Genomic DNA, 12,500 nt, shown 5'->3' on the forward strand with positions numbered 1-12,500 from the left:
TCCCCATGGCTCAGTTTTGGGGCCGGTCTTGTTTAATATCTTTATCAATGATCTGGATGAGGGGATCGAGTGCACCCTCAGTAAGTTTGCAGACGACACCAAGTTGGGTGGGAGTGTTGATCTGCTCGAGGGTAGGAAGGCTCTGCAGAGGGACCTGGACAGGCTGGATCGATGGGCCGAGGCCAACTGTTTGAGATTCAACAAGGCCAAGTGCCGGGTCTTGCACTCCGGCCACAACAACCCCATGCAGCGCTACAGGCTTGGGGAAGAGTGGCTGGAAAGCTGCCCAGCAGAGAAGGACCTGGGGGTGCTGGTTGACAGCTGGCTGAACATGAGCCGGCAGTGTGCCCAGGTGGCCAAGAAGGCCAATGGCATCCTGGCCTGTATCAGAAATAGTGTGGCCAGCAGGAGTAGGGAAGTGATCGTGCCCCTCTACTCGGCACTGGTGAGGCCGCACGTCGAATACTGTGTTCAGTTTTGGGCCATGTTCACTACAAGAAGGATGTTGAGGTGTTAGAGCATGTCCAGAGAAGGGCAACGAGGCTGGTGAGGGGTCTGGAGAGCAAGTCTTATGAGGAGCGGCTGAGGGAACTGGGGCTGTTTAGCCTGGAGAAAAGGAGGCTGAGGGGAGACCTCATCGCGCTCTACAACTACCTGAAAGGAGGTTGTAGTGAGGTGGGTGTCGGTCCCTTCTCCCAAGTAACTAGCAATAGGATGAGAGGAAATGGCCTCAAGTTGCACCAGGGGAGGTTTAGATTGGACATGAGGGAAAATTTATTTACTGAAAGAGTGGTTAAGCATTGGAAGAGGCTGCCCAGGGAAGTGGTTGAGTCCCCATCCCTGGAAGTATTTAAAAGACGTGTAGATGAGGTGCTTAGGGACATGGTTTAGTGGGCGTGGTGTGTTGGGTTGATAGTTGGACTTGATGACCTTAGAGGTCTTTTCCAATCTTAATGGTTTTATGATTCTATGATTCTGTGAAATACTTAGCTACATTTGGATCTTATTTTCTGTGGTTTCTATCAGAGGGATTTTGTAGCAACTACATAAGCATTCCATGAAAAAATTGAGTTGATTCTGTAGTTCACAGAAAAAGAACTTAGAAAAAAATCCAATGATAAAAAAGAGCACAGAAATGTTTGCTAGTATAGTTCAGCATTTAAAAAAATGTTTCTTGGAAGCTCTAGATAGTTTCATATTGCACATGCCCCCAAACAATTAATGAACAACCCAAAATTTCAGAACAAAAATATGTGAAGAAAATTGGCTGATGGGCCAATAGGCTGATCATGAGCTGTTTTGTTATTAAGTATCCTAAATTTTGAGCAATCATTTTAGTATTCAGTATTCTAAGTTTAAAATGTAAGTTAAGTTTATTGGCTTTGCTTTGAAAATATTAGTTTTATGGCACCAATTTCATTCACAGTTGAAGAGTGGCACCATCTGATAATTCTGATTTTTCTATTGGTGTATATATACCTGTAAATTTCACTGTACATTACAGTACTTGACTGAAAATTGATACAGAGATGTAAAGTATGGCTTTTATTAAGAGTAAAATCATTTTTGAAAAGTATGGATCTTGGTGTAATTGAAGGGAATTAGTAGCAACGATAAGCGTAATTAGTTCTCAAAAATAGATTAACTTTCTTGGACTTTAAAGCTGCCATCTGAAGAACTTGACACTTACCATCACAGCTGGGTAATGCATGATTCCACTGATGGTTTCTTTCACATATGAGTGGTTCTTCATCGCTCAGTGTGTATCCTGGATCACAACTAAAAGTTACTGTAGAACGGATATTAAAGTTGTTACCATGGCGATGGCCATTCACGGGAATCCCTGGGTCAAGGCAGGAATCTGATTCCAGAGTAACACCTGAAACACACAGATGTAATTTATTTCCCCTTTTATTTCAGATAGTAAACAGAAAAAATCCCAAACAAAACACAAAATGAGTAATACAGGAGGAAGAAAGAGCCCCCAAAAGATACTTGTTAGCATTGCCTGAGAACTGATGTGGGATATAAAGCACTTTCTCTAGCTGCTGTCACTGACTCAGAGCACAGTTTTTCAATTTTCAGTCTCATAGAACAGAGAAGCCCAAATGTAGTAGGAAAAGATTGGAGCTTTGAAGTGTATTTTATCAAACAATGAAAAAAAGAGCCAACAAAAGCACTGAACATCTGAAACTACAGGAAGATATTAAGGTTCAAAGTATGAATACAAATTTTGCTAGTATATAAGTCATATTTGATTATTCCATTTCATCTATTCAATTTCTGATATTGCGGGACAATTCAACTTTCCTCTGCCACTTTAATGGTTATTTGACTTAGCAAAAAGCAGTGTCGAAAAACTGCAATTGATGAACTCAGAAACTACTTGTTAATTCCTACAGATACTATCCTATGCATCAAAAATAGAAAGACAATGAACATAGATCACACAATTGTATAACTCTTATCTGACAGAAGGAGTCTTTAGTAATTATGTCTTATAGCAGAAATTGAATAGTGTTTGGTAAATAAACCTGGAGCTATACACTTAAAAAGGAAAGAAAACCTAAAATTATCAAATGGAGGCTCATTAACCAAGCATTCTCTGTTATGCTTATAGTGATAGCAAACAATTGTGGAATTTAATCATGTAATGAGCTATAATGGATACACACAAGGGAAACAAATAAAGACTGTCTATTGGGATGAAAGGAATTTCTTTTATTTTCTGTTCCTATGTGTGGTGGGTTGACCTTGGCTGTCTGCCAGTCCCCTACCCAGCTGCTCTCTCACTCCCCCTACTTCAACAGTGCAGGGGGAGAAAATAAGACAGAAAATAAGATTAAAAAGCTCATGGGCTGAGATAAAGACAGGGAGATCACTTACCAATTACTGTCACAGTCAAAACAGACTCAATTTAAGGAAAATTAATTTAATTTATTGCAAATTAAAAATATAATAGGATGGTGAGAAACAGAGACAAAAACTAAAACACCACCACCCCCACCCCCTTCTTCCCAGGCTCAAGTTCACTCCTTCATTCCCAACTTCTCTCCCTCCCCACCCCTCCCCAAGCGGCATGGCAGGGACGGAGAATGGGGGTTGTGGTCAGTCCATAACAGCTACTCTCTGCTGCTCCTTCCTCCTCACACTTTTCCCCTGCTCTAGCGTCTGTCCTTCCCACAGGCTGCAGTCCTTCAGCATAAACCTGCTCCTGCGTGGGCCTGCACAGGCTGCAGCTTCCTTCAGGGAATATCCACCTGCTCTGATATGGGGCCCAACATGGTCTGCATTGTGGATATCTGCTCCACTGTGGTCTCTTCCATGGGCTGCAGGTGAATATCTGCCTGAAGCACTTCATTCTTCTCTGACCTTGGCTTTTGTAGGATTGTTACTCACACTTTCTTTTCTTCACTCCTCACTCACCTATGCAGCATTTTTCCCTTTCTTACATATGCTTCCCCAGATGTGCCACCACCTTGGCTGCTGGGCTCAGCCGTGGTGGTGCTGACCCCCTGTGGTGGGTCAGTTGGAGCCAGCTGGAACCGGCTGTGTCTGGCACGGGGCAGCCCCAGCCTCTCCTCACAGAGGCTGCCCCTGCAGGCCCCCCATAACCAAAACCTTGATGCCTACACCTGATACACTGTGTCATGTGCCTGGGTTAGATAGAACCTCTTCAGTGGATGGGAACATTGTTCCTTCTTCTGTGAGAAGCTGAGCATGTCCAGAGGAAAACCTTGAGAATGCTGGCTGTGGTGGATAAAAAGACAACCGAGAGTATGAAGGACACAGCCAGCATGAAGCCTGCAGTAAGAGGAAAAACTAGAAGCTGGCTGAAAATAGCAGGTAGCAAACACATAGTCAAGCCTCAGAGATAACAGAGAGACCTAGAGGAGACTGTGCAGAGTTTTTTGCAACCCAAAAAGCCACTGACTTGTTAAAAGTCAGTACACTTCCCACAAAAGGGCAGGAAGTATATGTGTGTGGGGGGGGAACATTTATAAACAATTTAATGTTTGTTCTCAGGCAATTATTTTGATCTACTTTATTTTGAAAAATTATCTGTTGTGTGTCTGTTTAAATAACACTGGACTTTTGAGTTTAAAATTCCTTGTCGGCTTTTGGGATAAAATCTAGACATATCCACCTCAAAGGTCTGGCACCCATTGCATTAACTTAAGTACTTTCACATTAATTTTCACATTAATTTCAGTATTTCAATGATGGGTTGGAAAGAACACTGTAAGTTGGCATGATTTCATGTGAGTGATGTCATCACTCATAGATGCTGTGAGAGCCTTGAGGAAGATTAGTTCTCATGAGGTCTTTAAAGATTTTATATGCTTCCTCACAGGTGACCTGAATTTCTAGCATGACTCTTTCCAGTCTGTTTTTTGCCAGAGGTTCCTTCCTCAAAGCCAACTGCTGACAGTATAAAATTCTCTATAGCAGGGCGTTATGCATTTCTTAGGTCCTTAGCCCTCTAAACACATCCTGAAGATGCTGGTCCTCTCAGCTGCCTATGTATCTATAACTGTTTCTGTGGAAGTTGTACTCTCAGTTTACTGCTTTTACCCTGCTTTATTTATCCAGGACTACCACACAACCTTAGGAACAAAGTAGAAGCAGTTCAAAACTAAGGAAAAAAATAATTTATCAGGGCATAAAGTAAAGGTTTTAGAATTATAGATATGAGGGTTGGAAGCAGGACTACAAACAAAAATATCATAAACAATGACTCTAGCTTGCACAGAGAAATATTCCCTGTACCCTCCAGCTATTCTTATATCTCAGTTAGAATTCAGATTTGAAAGCTTATGATCTAGTTTTCATGAGGTATCCCTGCCACACTTAAATTCTAGATGAATAAGTTTCTTCTAGACTTGACTGCATGCTTTTAATGCAAATGTACCATGTTAGCTGACACAGTGCATTTTTAGATTCCCTTCGCCTGGCTTAAATTGCTTAATATAGACTCAAAGAACCCTTTTAAGTCTATAATATTCTGCACTGTATTTGCCTTAAATAAATATTAATTGTGTATGAAATTTTAAATTTGATACACATTAATTTTTTTCAGACAAACTATACTTCATGTTTTGAGGTATGTTAGAGTAGATGGAGGTCCACAGTAGCGCTCTTAAAATTCCTTCCTCTTAGGGTACCCTTCCACCCCTGCCTCAACACATCAGCTGCTTTGGGATTCTCAGTCACATATAACAGGTAAATTCATCAGTTTCTTTTTGAAATGATAACTCTAGATTACGTTGACTATGTTGTTTCAGATTTTTGCAATGTACCAAAAGCTGTAGCAACCCTATGAACTTCCACATTCCTGATTGAAATAGTGGTGCTGTATAAATAAAAAAGTCAGCTCAGGCAACAGCTTCATTCTTAGGGGAAAATATTCAGTACGTAAGGTTTAGCAATCATAAACATAGCTGAAAAGAAATAATATTTCTTTGCTTCTTTGGACAAAGATTTGGGTTTTTTTTCTTAATAGGAGACAACATAAGACAAGCTTAATAATGGGCAGTACTGAGAGTCTTGACTACAAAAAGACAATATTAAACCATATATGAGAAATTCTGGCACCACAGTGATAAATTTTGGGCTTATGGTTGGAAAGAGTTGATTTAATACTATTCATAACAATTGGCTCAGTAAATATAAGATTAAAGTCTGGGTGAAAACTTTTCAAAGGAAAATGTTTTATGTTTCAAAGGAACGTAACACACAATCCAAAGTAAATGGCAAACATACAAACAAAAGATTGTGTACATCACTGAATAATTGAAAAATATGGACAGTCATCCTCAAAACTTCACTCTGTCAATATTGACATTTCATCAAACATCAACCTATTGTTGTTAGCTATATTATATGTTTCATTGATTATTAAAATGCATATTTTGCAAACACTTAGAATTATAAGTGATTTTTAGAAACTGGTTTAATCATTAGATCCCATTAGATCTCTAAAGAGGAAATTAATTTGTTGATGTAATGCCTGAAGCATACAACAGCTATACAGTTTTATATACTAGATATTCATATATATTACGCACCTATACTTTTCCCTTCACAGATCAAATAGTTAAAATCATTAGAAAAATGGAATATTGAAGTGTAAGATTGCTAAGGGATTGTCTAAAGAATGCTCATTGCACAAAATGGATGAAGAAAATGAGTCTAGTAAGACAAACAGAAAGCAAAACATGGCTGTGTGCCATAACCACTATGTTACCCATTCATGCTAGCTATGGAGCAGTTGTTGTGTTATTCAATGAATCTCAAAAATGTTTTGAACAATGGAACTGTTTCAGCTGGAAGCTGCAGTGCTATTCTTTGCCATCAGTATAGAATCATCCAGAAAATCAATAAAGCAGATGACTAAAGCAATTTTTTGGACAGTAAGAGGAATATTGCCTAATAAAAGAGTTGATCATCTAGGTAGGCTTATTCTAACAATTAAGGGAGAATAGTGTAAATTATCTTTGCTTTGAAAAATGACTTTTTTTTTTTAAAGAAATAGAATAGGTGCTTGCTTGTCAGAATGCAGTTCCAAGAATCGGAACTAATGGCTACACAATTAAATTAGGAGAGGGCCCATTCTCTGGCACCAGTTTCAAAGCATGACTCAGCTAACATTCATACAGATAAAATCTTGCCCACCTTAAATAAGACTGTTGCCTTTTGAGAACAGTCTCTGGCTGAAGTTATTCCTAGAACTATGTCCAGGTACTCTATGGGAAGATGCTAGCTGGCATGGGTCAAAATCATACAAGGGATTGTGCTTAAACTGTATGAATGACTGCAAGACTGAAGCTAAGACTCCAGAATTTCTAATTTACTGGATCAGATATAGCTCAAGTGGCCAGAAATGCTTCCCTGTAATTTTGCAAGGGTAGATTAACCTCAAAGAACTGCAAGCCTGCTTACACACTTAGTCTCAGTGTTTTTCCAGCAGCTCTTAAGAGTCTAGCAGTGAGTGACTGCATTTGAATTGTTTGCTATCACAATACTGACACTAAAACAAAATATTGTTACATCACTAAAAACTGTGGTACAGTCAACAGATTTTAAAAAAAATGTGTTACAGAAATATTAATGATGTTATAAGGAGGTGGGGAAGCAGAGGTGCTTGAAAATGAGAAGAGAGAAGTGGGAGAGTGAAGGTTGTGGAAGAGGGGGTAGAGAATGAAAGGGAAGAGGGGGCTCGTCCTATTATTACAAGAGCTTTTTTCGTTCCTTTTCCATATAAAAGTTGAAAAAATCTTTAAAGAATATCTGGAAAGTATTTCCAAGTGATAGAGCATAACGTAGTTAAATTTAGGAGAGCTCTTGGGTGCATACTATTTTTGTTAACGAGCTACGGAAGTAATTTAGAATGGCAGAACCAGCATGTCACCTCTGTCCTGCTCATTGCTGACAGGGAGCACTGGCATTTTAGCAGAATTCTAGACCAAACTCCAGGACTAGCTGCAATTCTTAACTACTAGGCACATGAGACTGTTATCATGCCTTCCCTCCTGCCTGCCAGGTCATCCCTTTTCCAGACTAAACAAGTACAGACCTTTCAATGACTCCGTATGTGTTTTGTTTTCCATAATAACAACCTCCTACTTTTTATAAACCGGGTCCCAAACTGGACACGGTATTCTCTCTGGTCATCAAATGAAGTGAAATAATTATTTTCCAACTCCTAGATAAAATAGTCCTGTAAAAAAAAAATGTCTTTTCTGTAATTATTTTTTTTTTCTTTTATGATTAACTACAACAGCCAGAAGATTGGATTTTTTGCATTACTACTACATTTTTCTCTAGATTATTTATGTTCTGTGTAAAAACCATATCCTTTTCTATTGTATTTCTGTTTTGTATTTGTGCATATCATTTCTCCTTCCCCATTTATGCTTAGCATGTTTCTTTATAGAATGTGTTTTTTTTTTTTTTTTTTTTTAATTTCAGACCATTTCTTCAGTTCATCTAGCTTGTTTTGGATTCTAGCCCTCTCTACCATAGTGCTTGCTATAATTGTAGGTTGGAATCATACTCAGAATTTGTAAGTGTTGTTATATTATCATCAAAATTGTTAATAAAAATATCAGATAGTTTTGGATCTAGGCCAGATCACAGTAGGATCCTTACAAATTTGAGTTAGACAGTGAACTACTAATTGCTGGCTGCTCTGTGCATAAAATTTTTCAAAATTGTTCACAACATCGCAGAATGACATAATGGTTGAGGTTGGAAGGAACCTCTGGAGGTCATCTGGTCCAACCCCCCTGCTCAAGCAGTGTCACCTAGAGCTGGTTGCACAGGACCATGTCTGGATGCATTTTTAGTATCTCCAAGGATGGAGATCCCATAGCCTCTCTGGGCAACTTTTTCTAGTGCTCACTGAAGTGCTTGTTGCACCTTTAATAATTTCATCTAGACCAAATTTCTATATTTTCTCTGAAAGATTTCTAAAAGCCTTATAAATGTCAACACAGAGGTGTTTCCTTGCCTTTCCATTCCCAAATCTACAAAACCAGTTAACCTGTCAAGAAAGAAATTAGATTGGCTTGACATAATCTGTTCTTATCAAATACAAATAATTTGTTCCCTATCACCTTGTTTATCAGCTTGAAACTAATATCTTCAAAGAGTGAAGATAAAACTTATGTCCTTAATCCTTCCGGTCCTCATATTTTCTTTTTTCTTTTTTTTTGCCCCTCCTTTCTTTGAAAGGTGTGTATCCTTCTGCAATTGTTTGAAGTTTCCCTACAGTTTTGAGTTTTCAGACATAATTTTCAGTGGAGTGAGGACTGCTTCTGCTTTGTCTTTAGGTGTAGCACAGGGAATTTCAACAGTCCCTGATGAATAAAATGTATTTAATTATCTCAATATTGTGTAGTACTGTCTTCCCATATGCTATATTCTTACCTTGTAAATGTTCCCTTAATTGTGTTAAGTACATGGTCAAAATTAAGTTTTTCTGTAAATGTTGCAAAACAGAAACAGAATGTTTATTCTTCCCTGTGACATCTGATGTTTGCTCAAATTTTTATTAAGTAGTGATTTATTTTTTTCTCTTATTTTGAATATATTTATAGATATTTTTTGTTACTGTCATTCTGTCTTTTGCTTCTGTAACAAATATGTTTTCTGGATTTTCTGATTTTATCCTAAGAGGCTTGTGTCATTCTTTGATGGCCATCTATAGCAATGTTTGACTATATCCAACATTTACATGATTAACTTTTGGTTTACACATCGTTAAAAGGGATTTTTAAATAGCTACAAGAATTGATAGTATTTTTTCTTTCTCTCCAAAAAGTACAGTTTGCTGTTCGCCTTAAAGTCATCCCTTTTAAAATGACTTTAGAACATTCACCTACCAGTTTCTCAAGTTTGGTGAAGTTTAGATTTCTGAAAACCATCAACTTGATCGCAATTGTGTTGCCTCATTCTTTCATTTCTTAAGCATCATAAACTCTGCTATTTCATGGGCACTTTCACAAAAATTGCCTTTCTTATTCAGGCTCTCTATTAGTTCTTCTTATTAGTCAGAGTAAAATCGACTGCTGAAATAAAAATCTTCCCCCCCAACATTCTAAAAACTTTTTCCAGTGAGTGTGTCCTGCCAGTGAAAAATTTACGAATCTTTTCTTCACATCCAGACTATTCACAAGGATTATTTTTTCTTCAAATGAAGAAATGTAAGGAAGTACTTTGTTTCTATGTTATCCTTGCTAAAACTTATTGTGGGCTGTCTGAATGATGTTGACACTTTGTTAAGTCCATGAAGAGAGTATATTTATGGATCTAAAAAGTTCTTTTCCAAACCCAAAGCTAAACAAATACCTAATTTTATACACTATGAATAAAGTATTACCTTTATCTTTTTTTTTATGAAGAACATTTCATTTAAGGAAAATCACAACACTAATTTTACTAGATCTTTTTAAATGATCTAAAAGGAAAGTTTTTACAAAGATGGGTGATCCTTGACTTTAAAGAATTTTCCCTGACTATGTAAGAGAATTTGAATGTTTATCAAATACATACTGATGTACATGGTAATATGGGATGATTACTGTCTTGATGCATTTCTAAGCAAAAAAAAAAAACATATACCCTTTTAAATGTTACTTGTACAGAAAGAGAAAGATGCTTTATTCAGGGAGTCAATCTGCTCAGAAAGAGCCTGTGAAACAAAATTTTTCGCTTTTGTTATGACTTTTAAAATTGGAAATATATTAGTTTTTTATATAAAAGGCTTTTTTAATATTTTATGCATGGGAACTATATGTAAAAGAAGATTAAGACCATTTACTAGCCTTTTGTCATCTTTACTTGTTAAAGATCTAATCCAATTTTAAGGTTTACAATGCACTAATCAAATTTAATTCTGACATTTTATCAGACTACCTAGAGAAATAGCACTGGAAAACTAGTGTCATGTGTGAGAGATATTAAATTTTTCAACAAAGATAAAAAGTGAATATACAAATATTGCTCTAAATAATTTAATAATTAGACCTTCCTCTTTAAGAATGTGTAGCACAAATATTTTATTACTAATTGTTTTAATTTTTAACAGAACAAAAGACATCTACCTGACAGGGGGCTTAAAATAAAACACAAAATTACAAATATTTAAGGACTGTATTACAAAATGTAACAGCAACGTTTAGATCAAATACAATCAGGGAAAATCAGCATCTGCATGTAACTCATGCAAAAACCTACCTACTCTTCCTTGTCTTTACATGATTTAGCAGCCTTGCAGTTTACCATACTATTGTCTGTTCAGCTATTACCACCATGTCTGAGCCAAAGCTAAAAGAAGCTATGCAGAATTTCCAAGTTATGATGTAGCTATGAAATACAAGTTTAGGCACTCATTCCAGATGCAATATGATAGCAAATTTACTGCAATCAGGTTAGTTTCCAGATAAGAAAAATTGATAAAAACAATGTTATTTGTTTAGCATAAGCACACTAAACACATAAGCTCTTTTTATTCAGTACTTAAGTGAATGGCTATACTATCATATAAAGATCAGTATGACTTAAGACAGTTTACTATATGTCACTTTATGTATCGAATTTAAAAGCAAATGCTATTACAATGATTCTATAGTTCACAGGGAGATAATAATATGCATTTATTTGCATTTTACAATCATCGTGGATAAGGCCTAATTCTGCTCAGTACTGCAAAAGTGTATTAAAACCAGTGAAAGAGAAAAAGAGATAAAGAGAAGGGGGGGGAGGGGAGGACCCAAACAAAAAGAGGACAATATCTCTTTACCCATAAGGGCAAGTTTCTAAAATTACTCTTCGCTTGGTTAAACATCTAGGTCTATAAACAATCTGAATTATATACAGGAACTCATGAAGAAAAAATTTCCAAAATGAATTAATAGTTTCAGAGTTATCTGGTAGTACAGCACAGAGTAAACATAATTTGTTCTTATACAAAAATAATTGCTGAAGTTTATTTCCAAATTGAATGTTATTTTCAAAATTAAATAAAAATCTATCAGATAAATATCAGACTTACTCTCATAGTGAATTAGGAAACCAATGCTGGAACGACTGTTGTCCGTAGTGAACAGCAGATACATGTAATTTCCAGTACTGATAAGGAACTGGGGTGCTTGTGTTCCATGGTATTCTCCAATTAATGGTGATGAGTTAGCTGGCCCATCTCTGATTTCCAAAGTATCATAATTAACTTCAGTCTGAAATCTGAAAAGGAATATGCAAATCATGTTGTAGGCAGAGGAATGATGTTATTTTCTTTAACTGTCAGAAATTCAACCCATGTGTAACTGATCAAGAATATCATACATATAAAAATTTGCATATCTACGGATCCATCGGTGTATTACTGAAGATAAAAACTAAGGAAGGTTTTACACATATTTTTCCTTGCTTTGTTGTGTCTGGTATCAGATAAAATTCATAACAGATGTAATATACTTCAGATCAACTATTTGACTGGGCTTCAGAAAGACATTTAGTGGGGAATCTGTGTAGAAAACTGCAAATTATCTCAAAGAAAACTGCATTATGGAGATCCAATAAATTTCTTGCCCTCAAGCTAAATAATAATTGGACATCTTCAATAATATTTCATTATTTCATCTCAATAATTTCATTATTTGATATTTGCTATTTGGCAAAAGCTGTTTTACATATTCAGCTGTTTAATTTTTTATCCAAAGATTTTTTTCTAACATAGTTCACTACTTTTCTTTTAAATAATTTTGTCTTATGAAGTAAAGCAGTACAAAAATACTAAACTTAAATCAAGCCCTCATTTTGAAATTTGTTACAGTTATAATAAGCAGAATTCCTTAGTTTATCTGTTAAAGAGACAGATAATAAGACAAGAATGGACAATGAGAAAGAAACTAGTTGATTTACAAGAACAAATGTCTTTAAAATCAACTGCAGAGTCAATGTCTGTGTTAATAACTAAACCACATCACATTTCTTCA

At 36.4% G+C, this 12,500-nt stretch overlaps 1 protein-coding gene across 1 annotated transcript in view; it reads right to left on the bottom strand.

Annotated features, from left to right (window-relative positions):
• Window positions 1-12,500, bottom strand: part of CSMD1 (CUB and Sushi multiple domains 1) — a 1,284,461-nt gene that overhangs the window by 312,637 nt on the left and 959,324 nt on the right. Inside the window, exons 17-18 of the mRNA XM_076332906.1 lie at window positions 11,558-11,745; window positions 1,691-1,879 (exon numbers count right to left, since the gene is read on the bottom strand). Of these exons, the coding sequence (XP_076189021.1) occupies window positions 1,691-1,879; window positions 11,558-11,745 (377 nt within the window). The remainder of the gene's footprint in view (window positions 1-1,690; window positions 1,880-11,557; window positions 11,746-12,500) is intronic.

This window comes from Aptenodytes patagonicus, chromosome 3 (genome assembly GCF_965638725.1).
Source record: "Aptenodytes patagonicus chromosome 3, bAptPat1.pri.cur, whole genome shotgun sequence".
In the NCBI taxonomy this organism is placed as follows: Eukaryota; Metazoa; Chordata; class Aves; order Sphenisciformes; family Spheniscidae; genus Aptenodytes; species Aptenodytes patagonicus.